Here is a 19050-nt window from a genome sequence, read left to right as displayed (position 1 = left end):
GAGACAGATGACAGAACTGTACTTTTAGTGGTTTTTGATTTAAATGAAAAGGTTACAATTTTTCTGTTACCATGTAATCATGAATGCTGATGCCTATCTGCCTTTAAGTGTGTGTGTGTAATAGTGTGTGTGTAATAGTTTGTGTGTGTGTGTGTTACAGTGTGTAATAATCATTCTTATTTTGACATTGATGATTATATAATGCATTGCTCAGCCCTAATAGTGTCATTGTTGAGCTATTGATAGATATTAGATTTCAGCTTCCCATCTAATACCGCAGCCAGCTGTCACTACTGGCCAGTAAATACACACTGACATTTTCAGGTGGTCTAAGGCAGTGATTGCAGTGTTTCCATGCTTCCTTCTATATCTGAACTGAACCAGGGGAGAAGAGGCATCCTCCCCAGAGACTCCGATCTAACAAAGCTGGTCAGCCTGACTGCACACTGAACCCAGTGACAGACAGACAGACACACAGACAGACAGACAGACAGACAGACACACCCCAACATAAGAAAAGATGACTCTCTTCTTGAAAATACACACATAGAGTTAGGCGTGACAAAACCAAGAAGACATGTAGCTCTACATGTACACCCACAGGTATCCATGACAACACAGCAATGAAAATCTCCCAACTCACGACACCGGCAGAGAGGAAGCAGCAACAACACTGCAGCTACCAATCAAACACTCCCAGCTTACACACTATAACAACACACTGTGTAAATGCCTATTAACTAAACATACCAACAGGTAGCCATGACGGTTCATTTACGACAGCAGTGCTATTAGTCAGTAACATAATTTGACTGATATGTAGCAAAAAGACAAATACAGCCCCACTGTCTGATATATGAATGTGTGCAAGAGCATATGAACACTCATTCACGCACACACACAAACACACACAGCATACTCACATATGCTGTTGCATATAATGCTTATAACTCTTATAGCACTGTACCAACAGCCTCTGTTATCATTCAAAGTGGCATAGGACAGTGCTAATAACCAAAGGTGTGTGTGTGTGAGTGAGAGAGAGAGAGAGAGAGAGAGAGAGCTCCTACACTTAGCATTGCTATGAGACCAGCACCTATCACTATGGCAACCATTTGATCAGTCACCAACCAGGAAATACAGCCATCAGTGCAAAAGACAGATAATACACAGGAAGAGCACAACTCACACACACATGCAAACACACGTAGACAAGTGAGTACTGTCAAATGTATTGCCAGAATAATGGCGAATAATGGATGCCCCCATACGTTAACACCTCCATCCACAAATGTCCATTAAATCCTGTGTAGTCGCTACTCTGAGGGTCAGAGGAATCACTGTAATAGACAGGGTAGGATCACAGTAAAACAACACACTGGCTGCATTTTACTGTCTGACTGACTGGCAGCTCAAACTCAAACACACACTCGTGCAAACACGCCTCCCTACACACAGTCACGCCACACACGCTACCATAAATGGAGGACTTTCTTCTAACCAGTTCATTCAAACCAAGTGAGCTTGTGCACAGAACCTGAAGGAAAATATACACAATAAAATACAACACAATAAAAAATGCTTTTAATAAAAGACATTTACTTATTCATTCATTCGTTTATTCTTCTAGCCAAATATTATACTACACCTGATAACAGCCCATTTACACATTCTCACATGAACACTCGCACATATGCACAAAGATTGGTGCAGATTCAGATCCAGCACTGTGACACTATTTCAGTGAATTACGTCAATATACAGATCCACCTTTCCTAATGATAGAGAGATGACAGAGGGTATCAAAGGAAGAGCAAAAGACAGACGGGAAAGGCAAAGAGATAGAGAGAGAAAAAGACTCCTTGATGGGGGAACATTAATAATTAAGACAATACAGCAGTCACACCAAGAGGACCCAAACATAATGACTGAAGAGAGACCATGCCCTGTTCTGACAGTGCGCGCACACACACACACACACACACGCACGCAAACACACACCAGCTAGCTGGGAATCACACACAGCACCTTCAAAAATGGCAATGAAAAATACACACCCAAAATGTCTCTAAGCACCACAGCCCTATTTCCCTCTTTCTCTACATTTCTATTCATCCAAATTTCTCTTCAGCCATGTTATAGCATTATTAGGAAGCAAATGAAAAACAATATGGAGAATAAGGGGGGGGGAAGGAATTACAGAGAACAAGCCTGGAGCTGCTGCACGCTCCATACACACATACACACACATGCAGCCTTGGCTGCTGCTGCGGTGGCTGCTTGCAACAACCTGAGTGCCGCCATCTCCCTCTTTCCATCCCTCCCCCTTCTCTAGTCCTCCATCATCCCCCATCTCACTCCATCCCTCTCCTGCCTCCGTCTCATTCCATTCTCCCTTCTCCATTCTCTCCATCCCTCTCAGCCAGCTCCCATTGCTTGCAGCCGACCCTCTCTGCCCCCCTTCCCTCCTCTCTCTGTCTTTTTTCTGCACTCGTTCACCCCATTATCCCCCTGTACCTGCGGCTTGCTGGGTGGCTGCCTGTGGTGGCGATTGGGTCGGGGTCTGGAGCGGGTGTAGTGCCTCAGCGTGTGGCCTTCGCTGGGCAGGTCCATAGGGGGCTGAGGAGGTGAGGGCTCGGGACGCCGCGGCTCTCTGCTGCTACGAGCGGCCACAAGACCAGCGCCACAGCCACCAAACTCCACCTCCCTCCCCAGCTGGGTGTGGCCTGTGTTGACAGACAGGCCTATCGCCAATGACAACACCCCTCCTCCTCCTCCTCCTGACTCTCTGTCTCCCTCCATCTCCTGCTGGGACTGCGCACTCGCTCGTGCCTGCTGCTCGCCTTCCGTCTCCAGCAGACCTGCAGAGAGGGTGAGAGAGAAATAGACATAGTGAGGCAGAGAGAGAGATACAGGGAGGGGAGAGAAAGCAACAACAGAGAGATAGTGAAAGAGGCGTATGCCTGAATCCAGTCCTGTCATGTGTGAATCCAAAGAGGAGATGAAGAAAACAGGACGGAGGGGATGTGTGATGGAGGTGGGAGCTGTAAACAGACAAGGTTTATCAGAATAAGGACATGATTACCAAATTGGCATGGTGATGCAGCAGAGGCGGACTGTAGGTGGAAAAAGAGCAGAAGAAGGAAAGAGGATGGGAGACAGGAGGAAGGATTGTCCTGTTTGTAAGCCAGTGGTCCCTTCGTTCTCCCTCCCTTATTCCCAACAAGAGACTCAGTGAGCTATGATTGAAACGATTTCAGTTAGCCACAGCCAAACACTCACTCCACACTCCACTTTTGATTTTAATTTTGTCATATGTTCACATGTGTTCCAATTTTTCAGCCTGTGACAAACAAGCATAGGAAATCCCTTGACACAAATAAGGGGATACCCCATTCACACACAATGTGCTTCACTGATCAATCTTTTACTAAAGTTAAATAATGTTTTCATAGGCCAGATCAAACAAAAAAATCCTGCCAGATTTACAAACGTTTCGCTAATGCTGATTTCCTTCACAATCATATGCAAGGCTGATGTGACACCCACAAAACTCCATGAAAGGCCAAGCTCATAGATAGCTGAAAACAACAAAATAATGACTAAACTGTGAAAGAGCGCCTCCTAATTGCGGTGCATGCTAAATCCAGTAATGTAGCTCAACCATTGCAGCTTGTCGGGCTCCATTACTTTTGCCCTAATTGTATAGCTAGACTTATTTGTCTTAATTTTTATTCACTTGAGTTGTATGAATAGAAGCCTATCATTTGCTCATTTGGCTTACTTTGGATACATCTGAGCAGGTGAGGGTTAAGGGTCTTGCTCAAGAACCTGAAAGTGTCAGCTTGGTGGTGCTGGAATTGGAGCCTTAACTACAAAGTCTTAAGCACTGAGCCATCATTTTAGGTTTACATTAATGAGTCTCCTTATATGTAAAATTTACACAAACACAGGAGCTTTCATAGGATACAAATGTTTGTCCAAACTGGATTGTCATAATTACCACATTTCTTTTGTAAATGCTCTTTCACAAATAAATTGGTTCGTAAATTCCTATTCTATTCCTATCCAGTTTGATAAAAGAAACCCAATATTTACCCTACACACATGCAGTACAATCCTGATAAAATGTATTCCTTCATACACAGAGATATATGTATAACAGATATATAATAAAAGGAAATACATTTGAGTATTCCACATCCTTGATATAATTGATTAGCAGCCTATAAAGCAAAGAAATGACCTGTCATTTCTATAGCCGATCGTAAATGTCACACTGACACACAATTGTTCTGCCAATAACTGTGGTTTGTGAGAGCGTGATCAAGCTCAGGCATGTCAGCATCACTCATCACTCACCAGTGGGATTTGAATTCTCTATTCTCTATTAACCTATCACTGAGCTTTTACCCAGATTAAGACCAACTACAGACTTACCCTGCCCCACAATGGTTAATTATGCACATCCCACAAGACCCCCAACAGCTGTTAGCTTCTGTGAGGATTTGTTACAGCCAATGAGCTTCACCAAAACCAACTTTGTATCATGGCAAAACAGTACTAATTATTTGAATACTGTAAATGAATGAATGAATGAATGTTAATATACAATGATGCCTGATATCACAAGACCAGGTATATTACTTCTGACTAAAAAAGAAAGTAACAATTTTTATATATACAATGGATTTGAAATGAAGTATTCAAGATTGAAGTAGATTGAAGTATATATATATATATATATTTGAATTTATAGATTTGAAATGAAGTATTCAAGATTGAAGTGTAGGCTTTCAGCTTTAATTCAAGTATATATATATATATATATATATATATATATATATATATATATATATATATATATATATATATATATATATATATATATATATACACACACACACACACACACACACACACACACACACGTGTTTATACAGACAATCAGCCAGTTTCTTGCTAGTATTTGAAGGCAGACATGTTATAAACAAACTCTTTTTAAGGAACAGTGTTACGATGTAAGGGACCTACTTTTGACAGATGGGGCAGGACGGATGCTCCGGGTACAGAAACTGTTCCTCCAGATACCAGACACATACTAAAGACAAGGCAAAAACAATGAGCTTCACCAAAACCAGCTTTGTATCATGTCAAAACAATACTAATTATTTGAATACTGTAAATGAATGAATGAATGAATGAATGTTAATGGCCTTTTACATTGTACATGTGTAAATCACAGGTTTCACATTGTTTTTAGGACCGATAGCATTTTTTTTAAGCAAACTGTCCCAGCTTCAGTGGTTACAAAAATGTAACCAGAAGCATAAAATGAAGAAACTAGCCATATCCTTTGCATGGCAATATTTTTAAAGTATAGAATTATTACAGATCTAGAAACGTTTAAACAATAAAAGTACAAAGATGACCATAAATAATGGGATTTCAATCATAAGTTTCATAGTCAGCTATATGAGCCACTGCATCATTATATCAATCTGATATGATTTTCACATATTGCATATTGCTTGTTAGTAATATCCTTTAACCTTGGGACAATATATACATACTGCTTCTCTTTAAAATCTTTACAGCATGTTTAATGACACTAAAGAAAAAATCACACTCAGCAGATATGATTTTGCAGAGAGGGTCACATGCGTAATGCTGCTAGAGTGTAGATGTGTGTTGAAGGGATGTGGATTAGGAGTATGAGAACTGTGTCCTTACTGACCTCATCAGTAGGGAACACTTGCTCCACCACTCTCAGCTGTGGGACATTGGTCTTGCTGTTTAAGGGCTGCGAGTACTCTTTTAAATGCTTCTCCTGAAATAAGCAGGATTAGATTTGACACCGTCTCACACACACACATGCATGCCCACACACTGCCAGAATGCTTGAGGTATACATTCGCAAAATTGAACACACCAGTTTTTGCTGCGCCACTGACAAGTCCTGCAGAACTTCTTCGATGATACTCTCCACCAGAGAGACGCTGACTGACAGTTTCAGTTCGCTGAGAGAGGAAAGAAGGGGTGGAGGATAGATGGAGAGTTAAAGAAAGACAACATGCACAGATAAACGTTATTACTCAGAGCAAAACTGAGATGAGAAAAATAACAGGATGACAGTTATTTCAAAATGAGGCAGTGAGCAAAATGCACAATTAGAAAAGTGCTGGGGATCTGTAGGTCTCGAAGCTGCATGATAATGAAACTAGGTTAAACTGAATGGAGTCTATGCTTTTATTATAACGTACACCATTAAACAAAGTACAAGATGATGGGGTTGACACTCTCAAAAGTGATTCTGTCCTTGCGTAGCTTTTATATACTTATATAATGTCCATGTTACTACAATAAATTAAGTTCGTAAATGTATGTTTCTAATGAGTTTAACAATGTTTAAAAATGTTTAAAAACGTTTAAAAATGTTTCTAATGAGTTTAACATAAACCTGCCATTATTTACCTATTTACTTTTTGTTGAGCTTGCATATTTTACTTAAGTGGAAATTCTGCAATTTATTTAAATATGTTGAACCATGAATTGTTTTTTTTTCAGTGAATGATGAAATCAATGACAATAAAGGTCTATCTATCTATCTATCTATCCATCCATCCATCCATCCACTGTACTGTATAAGCCTAGAACTATCTGCAACAAAATATTATGGCTTTTTTTTAGGAACATGAATCAGATTTTGACTTTTAAAATGCTAGCTAACAAAACAACTATACTCTGAACAAATAAATTTGCCACCACAATACATTGAACACGAACAGATTGTGATCTCCTGATTTCATGCACTGGAAGCAATAAACAGTGATGTCTGTCTTATAAGTTGTCTGTCTTATATAACTTTAGCTCAACACTAACCTATCAATATCATAGGCAACAATGTTTAAATAACTAATGAAGCCATAAATCATGCTCACAGTTAAAATGCTTATAATTGTGCAGCCTTAGTATTTGATGTGTGTTTTTGTGAGAGAAATTTATTAATTATAATTTTATTAATTATTAATCCTGTGTGTAGAAATTGTATGCCATGCATTGTCAAAAATCTGCATGTCTCACCCTACTGCTCATTAGAGCTCCAATATTGTAAAATTACCTATAGGCCCAGTTACTGTGTGTGTGTGTGTGTGTGTGTGTGTGTGTGTGTTACCTGAGCTTTTCTGCAATGCTACTCTCTGCTTGTTTTACTATGCTCTGGACAAAATGGGCAGCCTGCCGTGTTTTGTTGGCCACGCGATTGGCCAGTTGCTCGTTCACACTTGTCCTCTGGACGACCCGAGGGCAGGCGGCCTGTGCAGACTGCAGCATGGCCTGAGCTTGCTCCTGCCCAATACATCACAACCAGACACACCTCTCAGGACAGAGCAATAACATACACCACTAAACAGGAAGTTCCTTCTATGACACATTGCAACATTTCCTGAAAATGCAATAAATGTTCATCCATCCATACCACTTATCCTACACAGGGTCAAAGGGAAGCCTGGAGCCTAATCCACAGAACTCGGTGCACATGACAGGGACACCCTGGACGGGGTGCCAACCCATCGCAGGGCACAATCACACACACATTCACACACTGTGGACAATTTGGTAATATCAATCAGCCTACAATACATGTCTTTGGAGTAGGGAAGGAAACCGGAGTACCCAGAGGAAACCCCCGAAGCACAGGGAGAACATGCAAACTCCGCTCACACAGGGTGGAGACATGAATCGAACCCCCAACCACTAAGCCACTGTGCCCCCCCTCCCCCTCCCCCCAGTAAATGTTCAGACAAGTGTAACGTTTAAGGGATAAACAGCTTTTGTGCTCTACCTGGATTTCCCCAGCCAGCTCACTGGTTATAGCTTTGGCTGCGTCATCCAGAATGTGCTGCATCATTGAACCAGCAGAGGTCGACCTTCCCAACTCATAGATTCTGGGTAGAAACTGAAAAATCAAGGCTCACATTAAAACTCCACAGATTATTCAGTTTAGTCATCATATTGTACCATAGATCAGGAACTGGATAAGAAGATATGAGTGATATTAGAGGTAGAGTCATACTACAATGGCTGTCCTGGCATGCTGGAGAGCTTCCTCTGCAGACAGGATATCAGTCTGGACTTCTTGGATGTTGTAGCAGGCCAGAGGCCTCATGGTCTCCTGAAGCCTCTGACAGAAGTTCTGCACTAGCTAAAGAGACTGAGATAATTAGAAAGATTGCAGAGCAGAATTTGCTTACCAGCTAATTTTATACCTACAATGTGGTCTAAGGGCCTCAGTATATGAATGACCTCAGAAAAAGGAGACTTTTTTACAACACTCACTAAAAATAGCAATATATAACTTATAAAATGGTTCCAATACTTGTGTAGTTACACATAAATTATCCATGCAACTGCAATGTAACTAATGAGGATGTTGCACTGTTGCACATAAATTACGGTAGTATATCTTGTGAAAATACACATGTATAAATAGGGGTGTGTTTTGTCTCATGTGAATACACAGGTGACAGTTTTGACAGTTGTAACAGGATGCTCTGTTTCAGGTATCTACACGTGTGACAGGATGAGGGTAATTGCCAGTCAGACTTTTCTTTCTGTTTGTGTTATTAACTACACTATGAGAGTACTGCAGATTGGACTGAGGCAGCATATTACAATGCAAACACTGTGCAGGGGTCATACAGATGTTACACTTTAAACTAAGTAGACAGTCGGTATACCAAGTGTAGTTGGTATGTAGGTACTACGCACAAAATGTGTACTGTCACAAATCTGAAAGAAAAATTTGTCCCAACTGAGATGATGCACAAATCTGAAATTGACACACATACTGTATTATTTTCATAAAATGTACAACAGTGCATAAATCTGCAGTCATTACATTACTACACTTTATGTGTAATTACACTGGCAGAAGAGACACGTAATATAAAGTGAGACCTGTGGTCAGTCAGGGGCTATGGCTTTGTCTAGATAATTATGGCCCAAAAAATAAATCCAACTGATCGGGTGAATTGACTTTCAGAGTGAATGTAATGTTGTTTCTTGATCTAATCTGCTTTATGCTGCAGGTTGTGGTAATGAAAATAAACAGAAAATTGTCTTCAGTTACAGGAGAATTATAACAGAAAGAGAAAACCGGTAGAAGATAATAAAAATCAGGGACTGTTGTAACTATTGTTTCTATTCTATGTGAACTGTGATAGTTGAACCTGTTCTGAGCGGCTGGTCTTTAGACCTTGCTGAAGATTCAGCATTTGATCTGATGTAATGCACAGCTTCTGACTGTTCCTCCGTAAGCACATCTGGATCTGCACACACACACACACACACACACACACACATGGTACAGATGGAATGCTTCTCTCATATCTTTGGTATATAGCAAGTGATCATCCTTTACTAACCTTCCTCATTGCCTCTTCAGTCTTCTCTGGGTTGGTTCGGTAGGACTGAGTCATATCACTCATGGGTATGGACATGTGTTGTAGTGTGGTGTTCCTACACACAAATGCACACACACACACACATATACACACCATATTTTAATACTTAAAAACAAACTTCCAGTCTACCTACAGATGTAACCCCACAAAGCACACACCTCTCCAGAGCGTTGGCCACATCCATGAAACCTGTGGCAGTCACATTGTTTCTGTCCCAAACCAGTGTTCTGTGTCCGACAAAACACCAGTGCATTAGTACAATAAACACTAGTAATCCATAACACTTCATAAAACTGGTATGTAATAATCAGAAGCCAGCAGGGTTAAAGTGTGAAAGGCTAAGGCACATACAATAAAGTAGAAGCTAACAGGAAGTTTACTTGAGTTTGGTGTTGATAATCAAAGCTTTAGCTAGCATCTTAGCACCAGTGTCTCCAATACAGTTTCCACTGATATCAATTTTGGAGAGGCTGGAGTTGCTGCCCAGGCTGTTGATGAGGATGGTGGTGCCTGTCTTCAGCTTGGAGTCACACACTGATAGAGACTCCAATGGCTGGGAGGACAGAGACAGGAATTAATCTGGTAATTCAGACAGCCTGACCATTGATTACCAGCTTTATTTAAGAAATATTCATATTTACTTCACTACATAACTCATTTACTTTATTGCCTTGCTATACACAACTGGTGCTTGTAAAATAAAAACCTTTATAATTATCAGTATGCTCAAAAAATGAAGAAAAAAAAACACAAAAAGGCATTTAAATGGTCAATTGTTTGTATGTGAGACCACATGACTTTGATGACACAGTGGATAAACTTGTATTTGGTATATGACAGATGACTAATGGAGAGAAAGATAGAAAGAGGATGAGGCCAGCTGTAGCACAGTCAGTCTTAAAGATAGATGGATAATTAACAAGGCGGTATGCCTCAGAGAAAAGGACTGTGGGTGATTAAAACTCCTGCCTTGCTGGAAAGAGGAGGGGTTGGCGTCCCTGAGGACTCCTACAGCCATTCTTGTGTTGCACACACATGACACCGCCTACATAAGTATACAAATTAGGCTACTTCTATTGTCTGTTATTATGCACAGACAAGAGTGATCTTATGACCTTTATACACAGCTTAGATAGGAGGCAATAATAGTGATTATTATTACCACTATGGACATCCGCATTATGAATCAGTCTGAATCTCCTTTTCCAAAACTGTAACCATCCCACAGATGATAATGGCTACATGCGGGTGTATGTGATGTAAGTGTTTCTTGTGGTGAAAAGATCCATTACTCACACACTCCTCCTCCTGGATGAGCTGTACGATTCGGTGCAGAACATCTGTCAGAGCTCTGAGAGATAGTTAGCCAAGAGAGGAAGATAATGGTGAATGGGATAGGATGACGGAATGAAGAGCAGGATGGATAAATGTATGTACAGATTGATGGAGAGAAGGATGTATGAATGAGTGGGTGGATCAACAAGATTACAGCAAGATTACAATGTTATATCCATTACAGTGGATGCTTCATAAAAGACCTCACCTAGACTTCATGGCAAAGTTGCGTCCGAGAGCTAGGTGCCGTATTGAATGACTGCGGCCGATGGAAAGCACCAGAGTCACCATGTCATTCTCAAAGCCTGTGGGCCAAATACAGAAACACATGTAAATTAGTTTTATGCATCATATAGCTCATGCATCATCAACAAATGTAGATATACAGTCAGGTCTGGAAGTATTTGGACAATGACAGAGTTTTTGTGATTTTGCCTTTATACACCACCGCAATGGATTTGAAATAAAACAATCAAGATGTGATCGAAGTGTAGACTTTCAGCTTTATCTTCCACAAAAATATGGCATTTACCATTTAGGAATTACAGCCATTTAGGAATTACAGCCATTTTCAACAAAGTACCTCAATTTCCAGGGGCTCAAAGGTATTTGGACAAAGTGACATAACTGTAAATATAACGGTAATTTTAATACTTGGATGAAAATCCTCTGCAGTCAGTGACTGCCTGAAGTCTGGAGCCCATGTTCTCAAAACTCAAACGCTGAGTTTCCTCCCTGGAGATGCTTTGCCAGGTCTTCCCTGCAGCCACCTTCAGTTGCTGCTTGTTTGTGGGTCTTTCTGCCTTCAGTCTTGTCTTCAGTAAGTGAAAAGCATTCTCTATTGGGTTGAGATCAGGCGACTGACTTGGCCATTGAAGAATATTCCATTTCTTTGCCTTCAAAAAGTCTTGAGTTGCTTTCGCAGTATGTTTAGGGTCACTATCCACTTGCACTCTGAAGCTGCGTCCTATCAGTTTTGTAGCATTTGGCTGAATGTGAGCAGAGAGTATAGCCCTATACACCTCAGAATTCATCTTGCTACTTCTGTCAGCAGTCACATCATCAATAAACACCAGTGAGCCCACTCCATTTGCAGCCATACATGCCCATGCCATAACACTGCCTCCACCATGTTTGACACATAATGTGGTATATTTTGGATCATGAGCTGTTCTTTCACCATACTTTTCTCTTCCCATCATTCTGGTACAAGTTAATCTTGGTTTCATCAGTCCAAAGAATCTTATTCCAGAACATGGGAGGCTTTTTAGATGTTTTCTGGCAAAGTCTGGCTTTCCTGTTCTTGAATGTTACCAGTGGTTTGCACCTTGTTGTAAACCCTCTGTATTTACATTCATGAAGGCGTCTCTTGATTGTAGATTTTGACAATGATACGCCTACCTTCTCCAGAGTATTCTTGACTTCTGTTGATGTTGTGAAGGGGTTTTTCTTCACCAAGGAAAGGAGTCTGCGATCATCCACTTTAGTTGTCTTCCGTGGTCTTCCAGGACTTTCGATGTTGTTGAGCTCACCAGTGCTTTTAAGAATGTACCCAACTTTTGATTTGGCCACACCTAAGGTCTTTGCTATCTCTCTTATAGATTTATGTTGTTTTTTCAGCCTAATGATGGCCTCCTTCACTTGCATTGAGATCTCCTTGGACTTCATATTGGTAGCTCCAGTCGAACAGCTGCCGAATGCCAACTCAATACCTGATATCAACTCCAGACCTTTTATCTGCTTCATTTGTCTTGAAGTAACGAGGGAATGGACCGCACCTGGTCAATTAACTTCTTGTCAGTCAATTGTCCAAATACCTTTGAGCCCCAGAAAATGGAAGTACTTTGCTTAAAATGGCTGTAATTCCTAAATGGTAAATGCTATATTTTTGTGGAACCTCTTAAAATAAAGCTGAAAGTCTACACTTCGATCACATCTTGATTGTTTTATTTCAAATCCATTGCGGTGGTGTATTTGTTTTAAGCATCAGTTAAAGGTCATGCATGCATGTTTCTGGGAATGTATAAACAAATAATGTTATCACCTCTGATCCTGTCAAATGCTTCAGTCATTGATTCATACTGTGGCAGATGTCCTCTCTGTGTGTTTGTGCGAGTGCAGTAAAAAAGCCTGGCCTGATTACATTAGCTCCCAGGCAAATTAAAATATTATCAGTTACTTAGTAATAAGGGGTTAGAAATCTCTGTCTTTGTGCTCTTCTTATAGTGAAGCCAGACTTTTATTTCTGGCAACACTGTCATCTGTGTCTGCGCCCCTCTCAAACTCCATATCTCAGAATTCGAAGTCACAAAATCATTCACATGACCACTATTGCCATTCACAATCTCCTAATTACTAATCATGCACATTTCCAGAAATAAATCAGACTTTCACACATACTCTGGAAATCTTGCCTTGTGATTTGATTTCTGTTATTGCATACTCGGTTTTGATTATAATTTTGGATTTGCCCTTGTCTGCTTGACTGCCTCATGATTTTCAATAAACACTCTGCATATACATCCAGCTCTCTTCCTCATACTTGACATACAGGCCTTTCCCATGAGTTTCCATGTAGGTATTGAATAATTCATAATAGTTACCAATAATAGTCATTAAAATGAATAACAGAATAATAAGTTGAGATTTAGTTAAGGGGTTAACTAGGTATGTATCCATCTATGCCTAGGGAATTCCTGCTCCAGAATAGGTGTGTATAAATAATGCCTTAGCAGTAGCACTGGTAGCTCCATGCAGAGCTCGAGAATCCCTGAATAGCTTCTGAAATGTGTAATATTTTCAATCTGTGTTAGGTAGTATGGGAGAGACACAATCCCAAAACACACTATAACAGATGTAAAAGAAGTTATAGCGCTCTATCTCTCTGTCTCTATAGAAAAGTAGCAAGTATGAGGGAAAGGAAAACGCGATAAAGATAAGAACGGAAGGATGTGCAAAATTATAGAGAAAATGAGATAAATGGAGGCTGTACCGTTGTCAGATAGATCCAGGCTGGAGATAGCCTTTGCCTCAAAGATGTGCTCCTGAATGACCTGTGCTCCACTGGACTTCAGCTGCACATAAACAACATGTAGAATCCCAAACCTGCTTACTTTGTGTGCATGGTATGTGTAAGTGTGTGTGTGTGTGTGTGAGTGAGTGTGTGTGTGAGTATACCTCGCAGCTGCTAATATCCAATTCCAGCTCAGACAGATAACTGTTGGTGGCCAAGCCCTGGAGTAATAACCTAATATAAACCATGCAAATATGTACAGTTCAAAATACATAAAAGCACAATATATCCACAATATCTAAAGCCAACACTGCTCCTTTGACATAACTCACCAGTCCTAACTTATTAAGAGCTTTAGAGGCAATTGAACATTACAGTTATGTGACTTACATTAAACCTACACCAAAATCACATGAGCAATGTCCCAAATCACATACTGTGATCTAATACCTAATCTTTCAGAAGATTAGTACATAAAATATATGTGTTTAACCGGGTTTGTACACTGCAGGTTTGTTCAGTTAAAATATGAACTCTTATGCATACTCAAAAATCATTCAGAATTATAGATACAGTACTTGTATGAATTGAGACAGAGGTGTAGGGTGAAGCTAGTTTTGAGGAGCAGACATCTAGGAAAGGGTTTGTAATACGACTAGAAAAATCTAAAACGGGCTACTGAATGAAAACATTCAGAAAAAAGTATGTAATAAGTATATTATATGTGCATACTTGGGATGTAACCAAATACATTATTTGAAATAAGCAGATTATGTATGTATTACAGATATTAATAGGAGGTGCACTGTTAATTTTTTCAGGTTCACATGGCAACTGGGTGAGACTACAGATGGTGTCGGGACTGAAATCCTGCGGGATGCAACAAAAACATTGTGCATGTGAGAGGTTATCACTTTCATGCAGGTTGCGAGCAAGCGGTCAGTTATAAAGCTTGTGAGACAAACAAATATGCATAAATTATGCATTTACAGCATCCTTAGTAGCTGCCTGATCAGGGTTGCGGTGGTTTAATTTAGACTAGTAGTTTTTTATATTTTGGGAAATAGAACTAACTACATTTGTTAGAAGATATCGGGAGCAGGTACAAACAAAAATAATAACTGTGTGAGTGGAATTTGTAAAAAAAGTCCTGCATACATCTCTAACAGAGACCAATTATGAAATTTCATGATAGGGATTGTAGTTAGGGATTGACTAGATTGTAGTTTAAATAAATAAATAAATAACATACAGATACAGATATTTGGTGCATTATACAGATAGAGATCGTGTGATTGTGTTATACCCGTAGTGTATACATTGTGAATTAACAAGAAGGTTGTCTCAGTTATATTAGGCTTTAGATAGCTAGTACCTCAGGGCTTCTGGAAGTAGTCTAGTCCCAGACAATCCAACGTACTTTAGCTCCATGCTCTTTGTGAAAAAGTCTCTCACACTTCGTGTTACCTCCCGTACCTTCCTACAACAGACATCCTGCTTTAGTTCTGTGCATGTATTTATAACACACACTCATCTACGATCATTTCAGTGAGTAGGATCAGTCTAATTAAAGAAGGAAACTGATCAGGATGTATGAGAAGTTTTTCTAGCTGTGCTAATCTTACCTATGTGAGAAAATGTTCTTGGAGAGGTTGAGGTGGGTTAAAGTAGTGCAGCAACCAGCAGAGAGAGACACAAAGAGCTAGAGAGAGACAGATAAAGAGAGAGCAAGACCAATAAAAACTTACAGACATACATAATTTACACCCATTTCTTGTAATCAAGCTTCTGAAGGAATTTACTATTTAAATCTATTTAAATGGGTTTAGTTAAAAATAGGGCTGCATATAGTTTTATTTTATTTATTCAAATTTAACTGTATAAAGCCCTTACTTTACGAGTGTGTTGTTACAGCTTAAAACAACACACTCAGCTTAAAACAACACACAGTACTTAGCACATACTGCATATAGTTTAATTTATTTAATCTCCTCAAGATTTATGTAATCTCCTCAAGATCATCTCCTAGATGACATGAAAGGAAACTATGCTGTCAACATGTGGTTCTTCAGAATGATGAGATGCTGACGACTGTGAGATTTTACTCACGGTGTCCAAAGGGCAGTCAGTAGAGCTGAGGTCCAGACGGGACACAACATTGGGGGCCGACAGGAAACTGAAGAGACTCTAGAAGAAAAGAAGGCTAGAGCTCAGGCACTGTGCATCTTCAGATTATTTGATTCACTGACATCATGTATGTATATGGTTCATAGACAGGACGTGTCTTTTTTTGCATCCAAAAATATTCAACGCAATACAAAAAGTGTCAAAATGACTTCTTATTACCTAATAATATTGTATTTTCTCTTTTTTTTTGCTATATTTCACCTATCACATTTCATCAGCTTATCTGTTTCCCCTAAATAACTGACCAACAGCATGGGCTGTCATCTATTTTAATTCACCTTACTCTCAAACAAAGACTGTTTATCTGAAACAGGGGTCATTCCTTATTCATGAAAAGAGCTGCTATGGGCTTAAACTCAATAACACAGAATGGCACATCTGTTGATTGAGGTCACTTTCGCACCATTAAATCTGTCTGTGAACAAGGCTAGTGAGAAACAGAAGAGGAAGATGCAGTCACTAGAGACCTGGCTCAGCCAAACCAGGCTAGACATCTTCAGCCAGATACATTTCATGGGAAATTAACAACTTTTATAGAACCCCATAAAGATTTGAAATTAATGTACTATGAGTCATGTGAGAGGCACAATGAGTCATACGAGACATGTGAGTTTTTTGTACAGATTCCTTTAACCTCTATCTCTCTGTTTCTTACCACGGCATCCTCTGTAGCCAGACATCCTGTATTCCCACTCAGGTCCAGATGTGTTAGTGATTTTGAGAAAGATTTGTTCTGGTGGAGCACCTGAGCGATACTGCCCAGTCCTAACGGATACCCAGAAAGAAGGACTTGAAAATCTCAAGCATGTTTGTATTAGATTTTTGTATATCATACCATCAAAAGTTTGCAGTGAAATTGAACTTGACTCCAGCGACTAAACTGTGGAAGGTCAATGAAAAAACTTATGCAGATTTACAGTTAAATTAGTCAGAGAATTAAACTGTAAATCTGCATAAGTTTTTTTGATTGACCTTAATCTCCCATAAAGAGAGCCTTATTGGCTTTGCATGTGCTGGGAAAACTATGTAAAATAGTGATAGTTGTATTATACATTGGCATAAAGCTTGCAAGCCTGAGGTACCTTTAGGAGAGAGAGAGACCTTGGACAGATAGAGCTGACTGAGACCAGGAGATAGTCGTGCCCAGCTCTGACTGAGCGCCATTACACCTAAAGACAAATACAGGGAGCGAAAGAAATTAGAAAAATTAGCAGGAGAATTATAATCAAATGTTATTGTCATGTTATCGTCAATAGCATAGAAATGTACTACCAAAATTATTCATCTACAAACTACATCAGAGTATGAAAAAGAGTGAGACAGTTTGCATTGTAGCACACAATGCTTATCCTGGACAAGACAAAAGAAGCACACAAGCACCTTTATCCTCTATGGGGTTAGACGACAGGTTGATGGTACGCAGTGCAGAGGCAGGTTGGTCATGAAGAGCACAAGCCATCTTTACGGCAAAATCCCTAAAGCGTAATTCAGAGAGAGAATGAGAAAGTAACTATGCTGAGTAAATAATTATGATGGAAAATAGAAATCAGAGTCAAGTAGGAAAGACAAATTTGAACTGTAATCTTCATTAAAAGCCATATCCAGGCCCCGGTTTACTAAAGGTTTGCATGTGCAAACTTGAGAACAACAGAAAGAAAAAAAAAATGTGTGAACTGTCATCTGTGTTATTACCTAAAGGTGCAAAAAACAAAAAAAAAGTGCGACATAGTGGAAATGTGATTCCACCAAATGAAGCCAATGTTGTACAACTGACTAATCCTTATTAATGAGAAAGTTTACGATAATTTTATGCCTTAGTAAAGTAATCAGAGCATTTCTCAAAATTATTATTACAGTGGTAAAGTTGGTTTTATATTAGATATTGACCACACAATCACACACTTGAAGCCAACAGCATTTAAACAACATCTTTGGAAAGAAACTTTTTAACAGACTCACACCACTTGATCTTTTCATTACTGTCAACTTCAATATATTGGGTTACTATTAAAAGTTTATGGAAATCCTGCCTTGTCATTTATATATTATTATATTTGCCTATAATAGTCATTTTTTTATTTGTATTATATAGTTTTTTTAATGTCTATTGCTTTTAAGCTATACTGTAATGCGAATAATAATATATTTCACTCTTAAAAAGTCATCTGCTTTTTCCACTTTTTTTTTACTTAAATGCAAGCACTTGTTACGTATTTTCCAAAGTCCTACACTGAAATCTCTCTACGAGACAAAAATGACAACTTCAGAGGTGTGAACTGTATGCTATTTTAACTGTGTGAACTGGATGCTATTTTAATTTTTTAACTCTATGTTATTTTCAATAGTCTGCAAAGAAGTTAAACTTCTGTGTAGTACCAGTGGGTGTTTTTGCTGGAGAGCCAGTTTGCACTCACACTTTAAGTCCACTGGCCTCCAGACTCAGTTCCTGCAGAGCTGTGGACCTGCTAATGAGGTAGATCACTTGCTCCTGAACATCTAGTGTCTACACACACACACACACACACACACACACACACACACAGACACATGCAATGGAAAGGGAAAAAGACTTCAGTCTAACTCGATCTAACAATGAGTCAGTCTGTCACACAGAGGAGGTGGAACACTTCTTACTTTTTCTTTCTTCTGTGATTGCTATCTCTCTGAACAAACAAACCAAACAAGAAACTCAACATGCTATAACTTTAAATGACTGGCCCAGTGCTATAAATTCTGCATTTCTCGCATCTATTACAGTTTGCTATTCAATAACAATGGATGAGGATATCCAGGTATACCAGTTTAAAATCTTTGCTGTAGATCTTGGTGAACCACTGGTTGAAGGACAGAGCACCTACAGCCAATGCCAGATCTCTAATTGAGAGAAAAACCCAATGTTGAATGAACCATTTAACTGATACATCATCAAACTGATACGTTCACTGATATAAAAGCTGATGCATACTGATAGGACAGCACAGGATTATACTAGATAAAATGCTTTTTCTTAAACATACGTATGAAATCCATAACAAGCCAAACAAGTCACTT

General features: G+C 39.4%; 1 protein-coding gene across 2 annotated transcripts in view; it reads right to left on the bottom strand.

Moving 5' to 3' along the window:
• Positions 1–19050, bottom strand: part of carmil2 (capping protein regulator and myosin 1 linker 2) — a 46469-nt gene that overhangs the window by 16805 nt on the left and 10614 nt on the right. For both annotated transcript variants that reach the window (XR_004578337.2, XM_026927303.3), the window contains exons 9-31: positions 18798–18873; positions 18414–18502; positions 17380–17474; positions 17082–17168; positions 16655–16764; positions 15922–15999; positions 15438–15514; positions 15188–15292; positions 13977–14046; positions 13792–13873; positions 11008–11104; positions 10761–10815; positions 9845–10017; positions 9623–9691; positions 9426–9519; positions 9231–9329; positions 8075–8203; positions 7844–7957; positions 7175–7347; positions 5933–6020; positions 5738–5830; positions 5035–5101; positions 2518–2861 (exon numbers count right to left, since the gene is read on the bottom strand). Coding sequence is in view for 1 of the 2 variants with exons in the window: in XM_026927303.3 (XP_026783104.3) it covers positions 2518–2861; positions 5035–5101; positions 5738–5830; positions 5933–6020; positions 7175–7347; positions 7844–7957; positions 8075–8203; positions 9231–9329; positions 9426–9519; positions 9623–9691; positions 9845–10017; positions 10761–10815; positions 11008–11104; positions 13792–13873; positions 13977–14046; positions 15188–15292; positions 15438–15514; positions 15922–15999; positions 16655–16764; positions 17082–17168; positions 17380–17474; positions 18414–18502; positions 18798–18873 (2464 nt within the window). In the remaining variant the exon portion in view is untranslated. The remainder of the gene's footprint in view (positions 1–2517; positions 2862–5034; positions 5102–5737; positions 5831–5932; positions 6021–7174; positions 7348–7843; positions 7958–8074; positions 8204–9230; positions 9330–9425; positions 9520–9622; positions 9692–9844; positions 10018–10760; positions 10816–11007; positions 11105–13791; positions 13874–13976; positions 14047–15187; positions 15293–15437; positions 15515–15921; positions 16000–16654; positions 16765–17081; positions 17169–17379; positions 17475–18413; positions 18503–18797; positions 18874–19050) is intronic.

This window comes from Pangasianodon hypophthalmus, chromosome 6, assembly GCF_027358585.1.
Source record: "Pangasianodon hypophthalmus isolate fPanHyp1 chromosome 6, fPanHyp1.pri, whole genome shotgun sequence".
Lineage (NCBI taxonomy): Eukaryota > Metazoa > Chordata > Actinopteri > Siluriformes > Pangasiidae > Pangasianodon > Pangasianodon hypophthalmus.
The sequence above is the reverse complement of the archived record's forward strand: the minus strand, read 5'-3'. Positions and strand labels throughout refer to the sequence as shown.